This window comes from Terrapene carolina, unplaced genomic scaffold (assembly GCF_002925995.2).
Source record: "Terrapene carolina triunguis isolate 2854851 unplaced genomic scaffold, T_m_triunguis-2.0 Scaffold112, whole genome shotgun sequence".
NCBI classification, from domain to species: domain Eukaryota; kingdom Metazoa; phylum Chordata; order Testudines; family Emydidae; genus Terrapene; species Terrapene triunguis.
In genome coordinates, this window is record NW_020664463.1 from 8,495,641 (window position 1) to 8,514,784 (window position 19,144).

A 19,144-nucleotide genomic window follows, 5' to 3' on the forward strand; every position below is an offset into this window, starting at 1 on the left:
TGCTCTGAGATTCTGGAACATGTTTTTCCTCTCCTGGATTTGTAGTGTTTAATTTGCCATGGTGAACTGAATTAGGCTTGATTTACCAATAGTGACATGGATGCTTAGTACAAATTCTAAGATACTGCATGTTAAATGTAGAATATGTTGGGTTCGCAAATGTCTACAACTGTGTCTCTTGGCACATTGCCTCTTTTTCAACTGCTTTATTCTAATAAACATTAAAACTGATTCCAAGAATTTCAGCCAAATAGATTGGTACACTTATAGAATTTCCTCCAATGCTTACCTTGAGTCACTGTAAACAGGTTTTTAGTTTTGAATTTGGCCTGCTATTTCCATTTTTACTTACCTCATTTTGTCTGTCTCTTTCATGGGGGTGGGAACGTGTGTAATCTTTACATACATACACTCTCCTTTCACAGAGGAAATGTATTGAGATCTATTCTTCCCTTCCCTCTTGCTACCTGGCTAAATATCATTAATATGACTATATGCAGTGGTGGTGTAGCCATGTCAGACCCAGGGTATTAGACAAATTGAATGAGGTAATATTTTTTATTGGCCCAACTTCTGTTGGTGAGAGAGACCAGCTTCTGAGGTTACACAGAGCTCTTCTTCAGGTCTGGGCTACCTGAAGAAGAGCTCTGTGTAAGCTCGAAAGCTTCACTCTCTCACCAACAGACGGTGATCCAATAACTCATCTTACATCCACCTGGTCTTGTTAATATGACTAGTCAGCTCTAGTTTTCTCTCTTCTAGTCAATCCCTCTCAATCTCTGTTTTAGTTCCTGGGCATAGTGAAGTAGGAGCTCCCAAAGTGAGACCGAAGTAATAATTTTGTATGCATTGGCTATATGCTGTAAAGCATGATTTCCAAGGATGGTCTGACTATATCAGATGATATCAACTAGTTGACCTACAACAGGTGTAGGTGTGTGTGTGTGTGTGTGTGTGTGTGTGTGTGTGTGTCCTAAAAATTCTATCTGAGGGTGCTGTCTTGAGAAAACGTAATTGCAAGCCAGAGGCAAATCTACACAAGATTAAAATACCTTTTGATGCTTTGGAAAGGGGTAGTGGTTTGGGGGATGGATATCTTTGCTTTGGATCTCCCCAGATGGCTCTGTCATGGGCTTGTTATGATACAACCTTAACTCCCCATCAGTCTCTTAAGTAAGGGTATGTCTATACAGCCCCACGGCAGCGAGCCTCCGAATCAAGGTAGACAGGCTCGGACTAGCTCTCTAAAAATATCTGTGTAGACAGTGCTTTGAAGTTGCAGCTTGGGCTGGAACTCAGGTTCTGAAGCCTCCTGGGGTGGGAGGCTCGCCCCCACGGACTGTGTAGACATACCCTTAGTGTGTCCAAAGCTGAAAAAGGGAAGAAATTCTATCCCATAGACATCCATTGTTCACATTTACCTGGGATAAGGAGCAATTACAATTGCTTCGGAAAAGGAGAAATTTTAAAAAGACTTGCACTTATTAAGTGATGAAATAAACCCAGCACTGCTTGGCTCATTCTCTAATTTCCCCTGAAGAATGTGTTTATTGAGAGGTTGTATTAAGAGACCATGTGATTACATTTTTCTGATAATTAGTAGTTATGGAGCTTGTCACAAACTATTGCATAGCATGCTTTGAAAGCAGTTAGACTCTCTGTTTTTTTGTTTTTGTTTTGTTTTTTTTAATATAATGCTACTGTTTTTTCAATAAAACAGTCTTCACAAGGTAGGGGGAATTCAGTTTTATTTTTCCCTACCTGTGAAGACTGATTTATTTTAAAATAACAATAGTGTTTAAAAAATAATGGGGGAGGGGGTAGGAGACTAACATGTTGGCTCTATACTCAGTATTATAGATAGAAATGTAATCCTTTCAAGCCTATTGGTAAATGTCGGTAAATATCAGATTCACCATACACACACACACCAACTGACGAGGAAAATATTTCTGTAGAGCTAATTGAAATTTAAGGATAAGCAGTATTTTTCTTACTTTGCCCAAGAAAATATTCAAGTCTGATTTAAGGATATTCACTTTATATGTTTTGACATGTGATGTTGATGATTTGTGTTTGAATGGTTATAAAGCTTTAACTTTTTGAACTCAATATCTAAATAATTGGCTGATCTCCTACCTATTTTCTAGCCCCTTCCATAATTTCATGCAACTGTGAACATTTTAATCAATAAAAATGGGGAAATGATTACAAATAAATATGAATATCCATTGAATTTATAAAAAATAAAAATCTAATTCTGTTGAGTCTAATTATAGAGGAATGTAAGGAGGAGATGACCCTGGGTCCTGAATGAATATGTAAGGGATAATTTGGTGGCAGCAAAAACATAATTTATTTTCTCCTCTATTGAAAATATAACCATATTGCATTGTAAAGCCAGCTGCTTGGATAGAGGTCAGAGATCGTCCCAGCAATCGTAAAAGGATTCAACATATCAAAGCATCTTTCTGAATCCTCTGAAGCCCAAAAAAAGATCTGATTGGTTGCTGCTATGTAAATTTTCTGAGCCAGGTATCAGCAATCACCAAGTTTGGCATCCTCTAGTGGTGTCTCTTTAGCCTTGTCTACTGTATGAAGTCTGGACATGGTTGTCAGCAACCAGGTTAGTTAACACAATGCTGATCATGGCTTAGCAGTCATCACAGACTAGAATAATGCTGTCAGCATTGTCTTGGTTTAACTGGGGATTTAATTGTGGGTTACGGTCTTAATAGTAGTGGTTATTAACAGTGGCCCCTAAGTGATGAGTTATTGTCCAGAGGAGAACACAAAATTTAATTTTGCCAATTATGTAGGTGGAGATAGAAAATACCCTGGGAAACTTTTCTAGTCTCTCATTTGTCACTTTCTAATAATTTAACTCTTATCTTTCCCCATTGCTAGAATTCAGAGTTCATTGGGTCACTGTTATAATGTAGGCTAGGTGGCTTGATATATTGAAATGCAAAGTGAAATATGATTTTCTTTTCCTATAGTTTCCATGAGGTATTATGTTTCAAATCACAAATTCAAAGGAAACCCAGTACTAATTTGTTCATTTACTCTTGTATGTTAAGAGAACTTGTCTTAGTGCAATTCATGACTAAAAAGAAATACAATAGTCGGGGCACCCATCGTATTACTTTTTGCAAAATTATACGAAGCAGATGTTATTGCCCCCACTTAAAACATGTTCTAGTATAGTAGATGACTTTGTCTTCATCTGTGTTGGAAAGCACCCTGTGGGTGCAATTGCAATCTAAATAATAGTAGATTAACGCTGTGTAGACTAACAATTTTCAAAGCGTTTTATGGGAGGTACATACAAAAAAATCTATGCTAATCCTACTGTAAACTAGAGCTGTACATCTGCCTCCCATATACCACTTCTTAAACGTACACTCTAAGATCAGTGGGAGACTAGTGCTCTGATATTGAACTTGGGATATTGAGTTTGATCCAGGAACCTACAGGATGAAATTCTATCGTGTGTGTTATTCAGGAAATCAGACTAGATTATCGTAATGGTCCCTCCTAGCCTTAAAATGTATGATGGGATTATTTAGACTATGCAACACTCTTATAACTTGTCAGTAGATCTCCTTATCCAATAGTTCCCTCTGTTGGACTGTTTTAGGTATTACACATGCAATTTTCACCTTTCTCATTATCCTTTCTCCCCTAGGTCGTACTGGAAGATACACACTGATAGAAAAATGGAGAGATACAGAGAGGCATTTGGCACCTCATGAAAATCCTATAATTTCATTGAACAAATGGGGACAGTATGCAAGTGATGTGCAGTTAATATTACGCCGCACAGGGCCATCCCTCAGCGAGAGGCCGACTTCAGACAGCGTTGCTCGAATACCTGAAAGAACTTTGTACCGACAAAGCTTACCTCCATTAGCCAAGCTAAGGCCTCAGAATGACAAATTAATAAAAAGGAGAGAGCCAAAAAGGAAGTCTTTGACCTTCACTGGGGGTGCAAAAGGGTTAATGGACATTTTTGGGAAAGGTAAAGAATCTGAGTTCAAGCAAAAGGTGCTCAACTGTAAAACAACAGCTGAAGAGTTGAAAAAACTGATCCACCTCCAGACTGAGAAGCTTCAGTCCATTGAGAAGCAGCTGGACTCAAATGAGGCTGAAATCCGGTACTGGGAACAGAAATACAATTCCAGCCTGGAAGAGGAAATTATCAAATTTGAGCAGAAAATCAAAAGAAATGAAGTAGAGATTGAAGAGGAAGAGTTCTGGGAAAATGAACTGCAGATTGAGCAAGAGAACGAGAAGCAGCTGAAGGAACAACTCCTGGAGATCAGGCAAAGGATCCTGGAGTGCGAGAGCAAGTTAAAAGACTATATGACTCAAATCCACAGAATGGAGAGTGGCCTTGAAGCAGAGAAGTTGCACCGGGAAGTTCAGGAGTCGCAGGTGAATGAAGAAGAGGTCAAAGAGAAGATTGAGAAGGTGAAAGGTGAAATTGATATTCAGGGCCAACAGAGTCTGAGGCTGGAAAATGGCATTAAAGCTTTAGAAAGGTCATTGGGACAAGCCACCAAAAGATTACAGGTAAGAACACTTTTTCTGCCTGGGGAAAGGTAGCAGGTTTAAATTTTAATTAGTCAAAGATCTGACTGAGCTGGTTAGAAAAATAGGGAAAATCTTCCATGACAGTTTTTGTAAAAAATTTGTCTGCCTTTTCTCCATCAGAAATTTTCAGAATTTGCAAGTTTTGGACCCAGCCAGTCCTAATACCATGACATAAATGATTCTGTCTCATCTCCCCCCCCCCCCCCTTTTTTTTTTTAACTGCCCCTTAGTCTCTCAGGTTAGGTGATAAAGATTTTTGTGTGCTTGCTCTTTAAATATTCAGAGGGACTCAATTACTTGAGGAATTAGTGCTGAATGCAGCACAGAACATTTCACCTCTAGTTGCAGATTCAGTGGCAGGCAGTAGGGTTGTCAGGTGTCCAATTTTCAACCAGAACGCCTGGTCGAAAAGCGACTCTGTCGGCTCCGGTCAGCACTGTTGACTGGGCCATTAAAAGTCCGGTTGGCACAGGGCTGGCAGGCCCCCTATCTGGCTTCATGTGGCTCCCCAGAAATGGCAACATGTCCCTGCAGCCCCTAGGCAGAGGCACTGCCAGTGGAGCTCCACGCGCTGCCCCTGCCCCGAGCGCTGGCTCCGCAGCTCTCATTGGCCGGGAACTGTGGCCAATGGGAGCTAAGAGAGTGATACCTGTGGGCAGAGGCAGCGCACAGAGCCGTCTGGCTGTGCCTCCGCCTAGGAGCCGAGGGATATGCCAGCAGCTTCCTGGGAGCCATCTGAGGTAGGAGCCGCCCAGAGCCCACACACGGATCCCCTGCCCCTCCCCAAAGCCTGCACATCCAGCCCAGAGCCCGCACCCCCCACACACCTCAACCCTCTACCTCAGCCAAGAGCCCCCTCCCATACTCCGAACCCCTAGGCTCCAGCCCAGAGCCTCCTCCTGGAACCCAAGCCCCTCATCCCTGGCCCCAGCCCAGAGCCTACACCCTACCCCCCTGCCACAGCCTGGTGAAAATGAGTTAGTAAGGGTGAGGGAGAGCAAGCAACAGAGGGAGAAGGTATGGAGTGAGCAGGGTGGGGCCTCGGAGAAAGGGCAGGGCATGGGTGGGGCAAGGGCATTCGGTTTTGTGCAATTAGAAAGTTGGCAACCGTAATTGGTAGTGACCCAAAGTCATTACCATCTGTTGGCTGTTCAGTGACCTGTGTGAAATCACTGAGTGGTCTGAGTTCCTAGTGGATGAGTGTCCACATCTGACATAGCCGCTATTACCACCATATTTGATATTATGGTTTGGCAGTATTGGCAGAGGCCTGGACCCTCCTCTTACCCTACGAAAATAGTCCCTTTTTTAAAGTCAGCGTTTGAGTGACATTAGGTTAATGAAGGTTGAAGCTTGCACTACCTGTCTGTCCTTTGCCTTTTTGAGGCTGAACTTCTGTCTTTCTAGTGCTGCTCTCCAGAATCTTCCATGAGCATAATATTTAGAAAAAAGATACAGATCCAAAAGTAGTATCAGAGTGGGTGTGTTAAAGTAACTAATAGCTTATAAAACAATTGTTTGGAGACTAGTTCTTCCTTTTCCCTACCTGACCTGTATGAGTTCAAGATTTTGTTTTCTGTCTACCTCAGGCAATTATAGAGCCCATATCACCAGAGAATCAAGTCACTGCTTTTTTATTCCCTGCAAAAGTTAATGATGTCACTTGGACATAAGTAGAGCATGAAATAATGAATATAAATGGAAATCCAGTTTGTAGCAAATAGTGACAAGGGGGGATACAATGACACTGGGAAGCAAATTTCCCTATTCCTGGCATGTCTAATATCCCAGGCACCCTAGAATTAAGGCACTCCATTTCAGTTGGTTATAGCACTGTTATTTATTTTAATATCCTGTATTAAACTGCTGCTGCATTCCACGGTGGCTGAGTAGTGTGAAGTGATTCTGCTGTCACTATGTAAAGGACTTTGGGATCCTTAGAATCACTGTACTGTATCAATTTAAGCTGTTTTTACTAAATAAAAATATGGTTAATTTGGGCATCTGAAACAAAACACATGAAAACTCTAAGCATATATGTCTAGCGGCCCATCCCCGGCTTCCAGTGATATTACAAATTATCCTTTTAGTTACTGTGATGCCAGGAGAACCCCCCTTTTCATTTATTTATTTTTATTTTATTTAAATAACAATGCTGATAACATCCACTGAGGCTAACACTGAGTTCAAACTCCCATTCTCACTCTCTTTTTCATATGCTCTGGCTGTCCCAAGCAAATTCCTATTAGGCTAAATTTTCAATGCTTGTTCTCAACCTAAAGATGATTTTTTTCCAGAAAGTTTGAGCAAAATCAGTTCAGCTGTGTTTGAGTTATGCAAGAGAGAGGAGGATATATGTTTCTCCATAATCTGACTGAAGTGTTAGTACTTGCATAACTAGCTGATTTGAAATTAGAAATTTTAAATGTGGCTTGTTTGTTATGGTCTTGGCTGAATAAGGAAGGGAGGAAAACTGGTTCAGTAGTTCTAAGGGTATGAACATGTAAAGTCAGCATTTTCATGTATGCATATGAGAATTTCCTAATCACTCTTCTCCCTCTGTATTTTTAAGGACACCTTCAGTCAAGCATAGGCTGTGATTTAGCAGTTTTCTTTTTTCCTTGCCATTGGCATTTTTAGAAAAGATTTTAAATGCCCCCCCAAAAAAGCACTGATGCAATGTTTGGTGTGAGACCTCAGGAGAAAAATTTCAAAAGCTCTTAAGTGATTTAGGAGCTTAATTCAATGGGACTTAGATACTTTTGAAAATATTACCCTCCAGCACTCAGAAGTTAGGAAATTCCAAAGGCTGAGGTTATTCACAATGTTAGTGTTGCCACTTGCATGTTTTTAGTGTCTTCTGATCCTCTTCCTTTTGTTAAATGAATGCCTCGGTGCATTACTGTTTGTGTATTTTATAGGATAGAGTAAACAAGTACAGAGTTAACATTGTGGGGGGAGGATATCCATTTTTGGAATTTCCTGACATTTGAGAGCATGATTTCAGAATGTAATATATTAATGTGAGCTGAGACCAAATAGATTCTGAAGAATTTTGACAAAAATCTGTGAGGACTTGTTTTCTTAAAACCAGAGCAATTTCTGAAATGTACTTGCCAAACAAGTGCTAGACACTATATACACCCATACACTATATACGCGAGAAGCAGTCCCTGCCCAGAAATGCTTACAGTCGAAATATACAAGACAAGGGTATAGAGAAAGGAAGTATCGTCCCCAGTTTACAGACAGGAAACTAAGGCACGGAGTAATTAAGTGACTTGCCCAAATTATACAAGAAGTCTGTGAAATTGGAGCTAGATTTTCAGGGTCCAGACCAGTGCCTGAAACAAAAGGTCAGCCTCTGTAGCATTCAGGATATGGATTATCAGAGCCTCTTGCTTCTGTTGTGCTAAGTTTCTGTTCAGGTGACTTGAGTAGTGTCTGGAGAGGACAAGGAAGCAAATATAAAGATATGATAACTGCTAACAAGTAGATAAGTCCATATGAATCAGTATCATTTTACTTTTGTAAGTTATGCAGCAAACCATCTTTCAACAAAACAATATCTTAAAAACTAGTGACTTTCTATTTCCCCTTCAAAGAAAAAAAATGACTTGCCCCAGAGACAAATGGATGGATAGAATTTTGCACCTCTGTTCCTGACTTACCCACTTCTAAACAGACTCTTTTCCCCCCCTTTCTGTTTAGGACCGAGAACAAGAACTGGAGCAGCTAACGAAGGAGCTAAGACAAGTAAATCTCCAACAATTTATCCAGCAAACAGGAACAAAGGTCACAGTGCTACCAGCAGACCCTATTGAAGTGGAGGCTTCACACACACAGCTTGAAAGAGGTACAAATTTGGAAGTTTTGTAAGGAGAAAAAAATACACTTCTCTCTTCCTTTAACACTAATACACTAAACATCAAATGAACTCTTTATTATCTGCTAGTCCCTCAATATAACAAAATAGCAAGAGTATGCTATGTAAGTTCTCTTTTCATACATTAAAAAAATCTTACATTATATATACACACACACACACACACACACACACACACACACACACACACACACACACACACACAGAAATATAATTATAAATATACTCATGCAAATTATGTTTGTGGCAATGATGGAACCACTGTTGTACCTAGCAGGTAACTGAGCTTCTGCTGTGACAGCCCCTGCAGGTCCTCCCTGGACCTTCATCTCAGCCCATCCCTCCCACTTTTTAAACATCTTCTGAAAACACTCCTTTTTCTAAGGCCTTTATTGTCAACCCCTGTATGGAGCTCTTCTGCTAATGATGCCATGGTGTTTCTTTTAGGAGGGCAGTGAGTTGGTAGTTTGAGTGTATGTCTACATGAGTCCTCCTGTATATGTGCACTGTCTGGGTGTGTGTGTGTGGGGGGGGAGGTTATATTTTCAAAGCCAACTAATAAACAACTCGCATTAAAATGAGTGGCAGTTGTGTGTCTTAATGTCAACCATTATACAGTCACTTGTGTATACATTCTATGTAAATTACGTTTGTGCTCCACTCAAGCACACTGGTAGGCCAAGGAATAAGTGTGTTCTCTAAACGTTACAAATAATATTTAGTAATTATTAAGTAAATCATACTAATTATCATCTTTTGTGTGTAGAGACAACATTTCAGTCTGGGTCCCTGAAACGCCCAGGTTCATCAAGGCAGCTCCCCAGTAATCTTCGAATTCTACAGAATCCACTGTCATCTGGTTTTAACCCTGAGGGCATTTATGTATAACAATATATACCTCTTCTGAAGAGGACCTATGAAGGTACCATGGACAGTATAAGTTCCTTCCTTTTTGATTCTACCAATGATGAATGAAAGAAGCTTTTCCTCTTTAAGCCACCACATGTTGCGTTTCTTCATTCTACACACCACGTGGAGCCATGCCCCCTGCACTAATGCAAAAGAACAAAGGAACTGTGTAGCTACACAGCTGGCAGTGTTGAAGTTGCTGTCCAATAACTATTGATGCAAGAGCCTTCATTTTTATTCTTGCTACTTCAGAAGCATTTAGAAAAGTATTATTCCATATATAGGCATAAATAAAACCCTGACTGAGCAGAGTGAAGGAACCTGTTTGCAACTGGTTTAAGGTTTAATTTATTCCATGCAATCCATGGAGGTGTGAATGTTGACCTTTACGGTGTCTTTTGTTTTATTATATTAAACTTGTGACTAATTATATAATATCGTATTTCTCAATCTGACCAGATGACTTGTGTGTGTATAAATGTCCAGTGTTTCATCACATTAACAATTCACAACCACAGGAGTGTTGTGGGGGTGCTGTATCTTTAAAATAGTCTCTAACCACTGATTTTGTTTGTTACATTGTGGATTATGATGCATCATATCACATCCATTGCTACCTTTTTAGGCTTGAAAGTTGAGTTTGTGGGATTAGCTTCCTGTTGATTCTGCCTTGAATGAACCATTAAAAGATTATGGAATTTAAAGCTGGCTTGGTAAGGATATTTCCAGCATATGATTGAGGATGCACTAGTTAGACAGTATTTTATTATATAGAATGTATATTTGAGATATTGTGCCACATTGCGTATGCCTTTTGAGAAACAAACAATATAAGGGGTCTTCATCGTATGTCTTACTAAAAAGGGGTGTGAGGCTTTTCACTGTGTGTGGTTTTTACTCTTCTTTTCACCAGCCAGGACAGTGTTCTTATTTTCCTGTAAATGTTACTATTCTTAAAAAAAAATCCACACACACACCATTTAGCAAAATGATATCTAAAAGAGCTGGGGTGATATCCTGGTCCCATTTGAAATTAATAGCAAAATTCCCATTGAGTTCACTGGGGCCAGGATTTCATTCCTGCTCCCCAAAATGTTATGGAACATGTTTTTCTTTAGATATGCAAGACTATTTCTGGTCAGGGTTTTATAGAGCATGTATTTTACAAGTGAGAGGTAGAAGATAAACCTTCACAGATTCACTAGGAGACTTCCATTTATTTTTACAATGTTTTGAGGTCACCTAGTACAACCAAAAATAAAACAAGGTTTAGACAAAGTGGCTCCCCAGCAGAATGTAAGAGTAAACACTTACAGGTACATCACTTCCAAATAAAGTGCGGTTATGGTGCTAGGCCCTGGTCCTGAACTCGGATCAATGCAGTGGACTCCTGAGTCTGTGCAGAACACCATTGGCATCAGTGGGACTCCTTCATGACGACCTGGGGGTCCAAATGCATGGATCTGATTACAGAATCTGGGCCCTATGTATTGCATTTGGACTGCCTATTATAACAGCACCAGCTATTGCCATCGCATGCCTGCAGATCCCTTTGACTTCAGTGGGAGCCATGCCAGTGCATCCAGAGCAGAATTTAGCCCTTGGGGTCCCCAGAAATCAAAATTTAGAGGGAGAATCCTGATTCCATTGAAGTCAATGGCAGAACTTCTTTTGACTTTAGTGGGATCAGGATTTCATCCTTGGTGAGTAAAAACCCAAGCTTTAATTACTAAAGAATAATATTTCAGAAATCTTTTTATTTTTAAAATATAGATGTTCCTGTTTGGATTTACTTGTGCCCAGATAAATACGAAATTAATTTTCTTATTTTAAAAATGACCATGAATTTCCACATCAGAACGGTAACTCAAAGTTTGAAGGATACAGCATGAGATGAAGGAATCACCGTTTAAATGAAATTTTTTTCATTTCTCTTTTATTAATAGCACCATAAATACTAAAAATGCTGCTGTATTTAGACTAACAGCAACTTCAAATGAGGCTGTGAAAATATAAAGGATCTTTCAAAACAGACTCAGTTCAAAAACAAAAATTCATTATCCATGTCTCTTTTTACTTGTGAACAAACTGGTAAATGTGCTGCTCTAGCCTAAAGAATCTTTGCCACGCTCAGTTTTTCATATCAGTTATTGATGAGTCTGTGCTCATGTATGTTTGTGCCCATAACTTTTTCCTTATATAAAAATGTATTGTTTAATTAATATAAAACACAAATAATTTGGAGATTATGCTGTGTCCAAGGGGCATATACCTTTACTTTCCAGGTCCAATTTTGCCAAACAAATGGCCCAATCTGGCAGGATACTTAGTATCCTCAACTCCCTTAGAAGTCGATAGGAGTTGAGGCAGTCGGCGCTTTTGCAGTATCAAGCCCAAATTGCATTGCATAGCGAAGATCCTATGTCACTTAATCACAAAGAAAAGTTTAATCAAATCTTTGCTGCATACTGATATAAAGCATTGTTAAAGCAGATAAATGTATGTATCCTGAAAATATTCCGTTATGCAGTAAGGGTCTGATCCAGCTCCCATTGAGTTCCGTGACTGCTAAGATCATAAGAATTGTGTCGTCTTGTGCTTTAAAGGCGGTGGGGTAAGAAAACTCAGGATTTTGGATGGCTCAAGATATTGTTCCAGTAACGAAATTTGGAGCCTTTCCCCTTAATTTAGTAGTTTAAATTTAGCATAGATTGGTGGTGACTGCTGTTTGGCAGAGAGGTCAAACACTAAGTGGGTTTGGAGACAACCATCCCGTCTTGTACTCTCTCCAGGTTAAAGCTGAAGAACATCATCAGGGCACCTGAGGAGCTTTCACTGCTTCTGTCCACTAGGAGGGTAAACAGAACAGTTAGTGCTCCAGGGCTGCTGTTAGTAAGGCAAAAAATTCACTGAAATGTTTTTTAAAATTTGAGAAAATCCCTTTATTTTCCATTTTCTTGACATGTTGAACTTTCTATTCAATTTATTATTCAATTCAACCACAGCATCATAAAGAATTAAGAGTTTCACTTCATATCAACATGTGACCCTTTTTAAATGTAGATTTTTATCATGCTTCCATTTTCAAAAGCTTTTTCAAACCTGGTCAGAGGGGCATGAGTAGAACAAAAACAGCATGTACTTTAACAGGTGCCACATTATATACTTGCCAGCATAATAAATATAGATTTTTGTTTTTATTAAATAGTTTAATACACAAGTATTTATTTTCCTTTAAGTGCACAGGACATTTATATGAAAGACTCCTATTATTGCTAGTGGAAATTAACTTGTGAATCCCTCACATTGTCATTCACAAGTGTAGGAAGGGAGATAAATGCAAAAATAGATTAAGATTTAGGGTAAAATTTTCAACAACAACAACAACAAAAAAAGCCTAAATCTCATTGAAAGATAATGGCTCCTGTGTCACTCAAGCATTTTTGAAAAAGTTACCCATCTTCTGAAACTTTAAAGAGAACATTCCATCACTACCCTAGCATACAGAATCTGCAAATATGACTTTTCTTTGTGATTAAGAGAAGAAGACCCTTTAGAGAAAGGAAAACCTCTACTTGGGGCTATGACTGCCTTTTAAAAAAATAAATAAATAAAAAGCACACTATGTATTGCATTATGGTGAACTGGGATTATATGAGTGTGGGGAAAAAATTGACCCTGTGATTATTAGTGAACTGAAGTATACAGTTTCCCAATGTGCATTACTTAGATAATTAAGGCCCAATTCATTCTATGTAAATAGCAAAACTTTATTCATTTTTTTCCAGAAAATAATCTTTAATGGCCTGCACGGTATTAAAATAAGTGTCAAAGTGTTACTTTTATATTATGCCATTTTTTTTGGAACATTGAAACATGCATGTTTATTCTATTTGCTACAGTATTTTCATGTTTTGGATGAAGGCCATCGGCTGTATGGAGATGACAAAACAATCATTCTATCTTATTTATTCAGTATTGCTGCTTATCGTTTTCAAAATAAAGCTTTCAATGCCAATACAGTGACTGATTGAAAGCTGCAATAGCTCTCTTCAGGTGCTTTTTTATGTTTGTAGAAACCAAAATAAGTGCAGGTTCTACCTTAGTGTATAGAATGTTCAAACACAAGAAAGCTAATGGCAATAACTGTGTGCGCATGTGTGTAGTATTTACATAAACACACATACTGTACATGCACTTAAGCCCAGTTTAGTAATGCACTTAAGCATATGCTTAAATCCATCCCTGCTCAGTACATAGCTGAAGCAGATGCTGATTAGGGCTAGTCATTAAACTGACAGTCATAAAGGGCATGATTCAAAATCCATTGAAATCAATGAAACTTAAGCACGTGTTTAAGCGCCCACACATGCTTTGCTGAATCATAGCCTTAAAAAGTTCATTCTGGTTCTAGAGATAACAGTTCTAGTAATAATTCCTCATTTTATGTATAGTTGGTATCTCTGAAACCTTTATTAGTCCCACAAATAGAATGAATTTAAGTGTGCCCACTCTAGAGAATACAGAGGAGGAAGATTTGAAGAATATGTTTACAACCCAGATGCAGCTTAGGTCTAAACATAATCACACAGTGATTAGGAGATTTGAGTTGCTGAAGCTTTAAACAGGAGTGGCAATGCTCATTAACTGTGAAGACAAAAATGACCATTTTTAGTACTGCTTTGCTTACCTGAAAGATGGAAATCTGTATTATATGTAATTATATTAGTTTCTCTTTTGACTGTCATTTAAAAAGCTTATATTTTCTGATTATTTTCATGAATTGTTATTCAGTGCTATGAAGAAAAATATTGGATATTCTCCAGTACAATAAATCTCCCCTGAATCATTGGGTCTTTACAATCCATGGTTTGTTGGCATACATTGTACATCTCACAGTAACACACTGCAGTTGTCACAATTTTTGTGCATTGAAGAATATCTGGTATGAAAGGAAGACAGGATAGCACACCACACATATCAAAAGCTTTCAGAAATGTTTATTCTAAATTCATTAATTGTTGGCATAACCCAAGTTGTGTTGGACATAAGCTGAGCATCTGGACTCAGTATTTATTCACCTAAAGAGGGAATTAATCCCAGGGGAAGGGAGAAAAAGGAAGCAGACCACTGGTCTAAGTACGGTGTGGAGGCTTGTACCAGAAGGTGTATGCCTCTCAGAACTCCAATCAAGTAGACTAGACCTGTAACTGGAGGGGAGAGGGAAGGGTGGAGCTTGTAGGAAGTTGGTGACGCATTAAAATTTAAGCCTACAGGGCAGCTAGGAGTCACTACAATTAAACCAGGTGGCTTTCCCATGTTCTGACATCAGGTTTTCCACACTGATACCATTATTGTTAGGGCCCTACCAAATTCACGGTCCATTTTGGTCAATTTCATGGTCATAGATTTTTAAAATTGTAAATTTCATGATTTCAGCTATTAAATCTGACGTTTCACGGTGTTGTGATTGTAGGGGTCCTGACCCAAACGAGTTGTGGGGGGTCACAAGGTTATTGTAGGTGGGGTTGCGGTACTGCTACCCTTACCTCTGTGCTGGTGCTGGCAGTGGCGCTGCCTTCAGAGCTGGGCAGCTAGAGAGCGGTAGCTTCTGGCCGGGAGCCCAGCTCTGAAAGCAGAGCCGCCACCACCAGCAGCGCAGAAGTAAGGATGGCATGGTATGGTATTGCCACCCTTACTTCTGCGCTGCTGCCTGCAGAGCTGGGCCCTCAGTGAGCAGCTGCCACTCTCTGGCTGCCCAGCTCTGAAGGCAGCAATGCAGAAGTAAGGGTGGTAATACCATGACCTCCCTCCCCCTAAAATAACCTTCTGTCCTCCCTACAATTCTTTTTTGGGTCAGGACCCCCAGTTTGAGAAACACTGGTCTCCCCCGTGAAATCTGTATAGTATAGGGTAAAAGCACATAAAAGACTAGATTTCACGGTCCGTGATGTTTTTTTCATGGCTGTGAATTTGGTAGGGCCCTAATTTTGTAGCATCCAAGTTCCTTCTTTTAATGTGGAAAGCAATCTGGTTTCACATGCAAGTCTCCCTTCTATTCTTGTAGGGTTGTTTTTTTTTCTTTTTTTAAGGCCACTGTTCTCACCCTCAGCCTCAGAGCAGCAGAGGATTTCAAAACCCCACCCAGCCTGCTGCCCGGCAGAGCTGTTTCACTCCTCCAAAGGCAGGCAAGAATGTTAGCCCCAGATGCAATGACTGCAGAATAGCAGCACTGTGCAGCACAACTGGGATTGTGCAGCCTCTGAGAAACGAGAGCAATGTGACCCCTTAGGACACTGGTGTTTACTGAGAAATTGGTTATTACACAGTAGTAGCCACTTCAGTGAGGTAGAAGGAAGGATACTAGTAATATACATTGATATATATAAATTTAAAGTCGGTGTAGTTCTTTTGGTGGGTAAAGGATACATTTGTTTCACAAGTATGCTGTGCATCTTTTACAAGAGTGAGGCCCTCAGTTATCAGAGGAGCTAGTAACAAGTCAAGCTTTGGAGAAGCAATTTAGTTTGGTATCTGTTTGATTTTTTACGATATTTCTCTCCATTCCCTGAGCCAGAGGAGTCTGAGTGTCCCATCAGGTATAAAATATATTAGTGCAGCTCATTTACTCAGAGACAACAATCAGTCCCCAGCAGTTCCTGAGCCTCACTACCGCCCAACAAGCTGCAGCTATACGTGAACCACAGCATGAATTTTAGAGGGACTGTATTGAAGGAGGCACCATCCTTAGTTTAGCTTATATGTAAACCAGCAGGCTATCATCATGGGCAGGTCCCACCGCATGACTGGAAGAGAATACCCAACGTGGCTGTTTCCATTCTTTAATTCTGCATCAAAGAATAAAGTGATATAATGTTTGTGTATGCGGCTTTGCTGAGCTAGTGAGCGCTACTGCATAGTGTCATTAGACCAGTAACGTGCTCTATCATTTCATTAACTCTCCTATGGGAAAGGCACCTTTGAAAGGACATGTTCCTATTTCTGCCTAAATATTACAGCGAGTATGGTGGTACTGATTTAACTGTTTTACAGTAGAACACAATTGGTAAACTTTTTGCTTTACTTGTCCTTCAGCATATTACTTCTAACATCTATTGTACATCCCAGACCAGTGAGAGGTTGTCACTGCTTATAACATAACCCTGAGTGCCCCTAGATCCTGTTTCTACTTATGGCTTCTTGCCCAGGACACATACACAGCCCGCAGTCAGCATGCACTCTGTGTTCTATCTGCTATACAACGCTGATTCAACCACTTGGAAACCAACAGCCTGCCAACAATTATCACAGACCCATTCTGGTCCTGAACTTTCCCAAACCTGTGTGCCCTGCAATGCCCAGCCCTCTCCTGCAACATTCAGAGGGATGAGACCATTCATTTGCTTCTTGAAGAGAGAAAACCCACCAGCTTGCCATAATAACTGGAGTTAACATTCACTTTAATTCAAACACAGCACTGGTCATTTCGCTTAATCGTAAACCAAGTTTATTAGCAAAAGAAGACAGGATTTTAAATGAGTTCAAGTATAAGAGAAAGTTAGGGTCACAAGCAAATAAAAGTGAAAACATGCATCTAAAAGTCTAAAACTTAATCTAGCCAGGTACAGGCTTTGTTCAAGATGGCTTTTCTCATCCACGGTCTTCCAGCACGATGGGGGTGGCTGACCCCACCTTGGTCAGGAGTTCCTCCAGAAGCCCCAAAGTGCTGCTCTCTTTGTTTTCGGTGAAAGAGAGAACGTGGGGTTCTCTGCCCCTTTCTTTTATAGTTCAGTGAACCTTTGAGATGGATAAAGTATAGCTCATTCAAGCTGTGAAGAAAATGACAGAGTGCCGTGGTGAAGGAATCTCCATGCTCTTCCCACTCACCCTCCCACTGGTGTTTGCAAGTTGTTCTGTTCCCTGCAATCTCCTCCTCCCCCATCTTGATAGTCCTGCTTACTGCATATATGTAAATTGAGGTAAACACCCACTCCTTTGTTTAGGAGAGACCCGTTTACCAATTTTACCTAGGCAAGGCCATCTGGTCTTGAACATATGCTAGTGACTTTCTACAGGGGGAATTCAAAACTTTACATATAATATTGCTATATACATTTTACCATGATGTGACTGACCAGCAGGTTATTAGTTTTCAAATGATCCCACTCAAGGCATGCTTTGTACAAAGATTATTACACGAGTGTGCAGGCTGTGAATGCAAAGTGCTTAGGGCCACATCTAGATGGGGTCAGGCCATTAATCTTTTGGTTAGAGCAAGGGCCCTGAAAAATGGAAGCTTGTATGCCCAGCCACTGAACTGCTGTGTGACTAACTGCTGAGTGCACAAGTCACTTACCTTCTCCGTACCTCTGTTTCCCTGTCTGACACAGGAGGCGGCCGTGTAGATGAAAGGTGCAATGTAATTGAAAATGATCAATCTCTAAGGAGACTGATGGGCCAATGTAAGGACCTGATCCAGTTCCCCCCCTCTGCAAAGCCGCCATGCAACTTTCAGATCTGGATGGAGGAAGCAGGTGATGGACAGTTATTCCCCTTCTTTCTGCCACTAATGGTAAAGCCCTGATGGGAGACAGAGGGAGACTGAACCACACGCATTTCTCTTCTGCAATGTATGACTGGCTTGCAAAGCGAGGTGTCTGCCCTCGCAAACTGGACTCTCCTTCATCCCTGCTGGAAAAGGAGTTACTGGTTGGACCCCCTCCTTGGAAAGCTCAAGAAGGTACACGTGTCATCTCCATCAATTACATCTTCCATGCTCCCTGGGATTAGTAATTAAGGAAAGGATTTTAAACTGTGAAACTGCTTAAAATCCAAAGTCAAGCTTGGCCTGGAGTTCCAGAGTTTTCATTGATTTTGTTTGTTTACACTTTGCCCTGATTACATCGCTCCGTATTCTAAGTAGCAACATCAGAGGTCATGCTCTTTCCCACTAAGAGGATCAATGTGTTGGAAGTGGCTTCTAACAAGTCTCGTGGTGTCCATGCTCCATGGGGGAGGATTGTTTGTTTCTATTATCAAATAGATGTTTCAGGCTATTGAATGTTTGCTGTGAGGGCTATTTCACAATCCTCCATGGCAGCTTAGCACTATTTTAATAGTTGTGAAAAGAGCTGGTTGATCCTTTGAGAAAATGACTGAAGTTTTCCACATACAAATCATTACATTTTCAATGAGCCTCTAGTTCGAAAGCTTTCCTAAACTTTGACCCAAAACTTCCTTTCACCTTTAAACATTTTACCAATTGCTTCTGCCCTGGATAAATAAGAGTATGTCTATGCTAGAAACGCCACCACTGCAGCTGTGCCACTGTAATGTGGTCACTTACTGCAGCACAGGAAGGTATTCTACTGATGAAGTAAATCCACCTCTCTGAGAGGCAGTAGGTAGGTCAACGGAAGAACTCGTAGGCTTCAGGTGACTTCATTACATCTCACATGGCGTGAAATTTTTCACAGCCCTGAGCAAGGTTGTTAAGCTGACCTGACTTTGTAGTTACCAAATTGATTTAAATTTTTGTTAAAAATGTAGAAAACAGAGGCTTCAACTGCCAGGAGCTTGTCTGAGAAGATTCAACTTAAGGTAGATTTCAGTGGGTGAGATAGAACTACCCCTTCTGAAAACCCCAAAGGAAAGTATGAGAACAGTGATACACCCATAACTACAGCGTGTTGCTGTCATTTTACTCTAACTAACCTCTATCATCACTTCAGCCGTTGCCGTGGAGCTTATGGA

General features: G+C 40.2%; 1 protein-coding gene across 2 annotated transcripts in view; it reads left to right on the forward strand.

Moving 5' to 3' along the window:
• Positions 1-13,116, forward strand: part of RASSF8 (Ras association domain family member 8) — a 142,400-nt gene extending 129,284 nt beyond the window's left edge. For both annotated transcript variants that reach the window (XM_024196331.3, XM_024196332.3), the window contains exons 3-5: positions 3,689-4,575; positions 8,308-8,452; positions 9,249-13,116. In XM_024196331.3, coding sequence (XP_024052099.2) covers positions 3,689-4,575; positions 8,308-8,452; positions 9,249-9,370 — 1,154 coding nt within the window. In that variant the 3' untranslated portion in view covers positions 9,371-13,116. The remainder of the gene's footprint in view (positions 1-3,688; positions 4,576-8,307; positions 8,453-9,248) is intronic.
• The last annotated feature ends 6,028 nt before the right edge of the window (positions 13,117-19,144 follow it).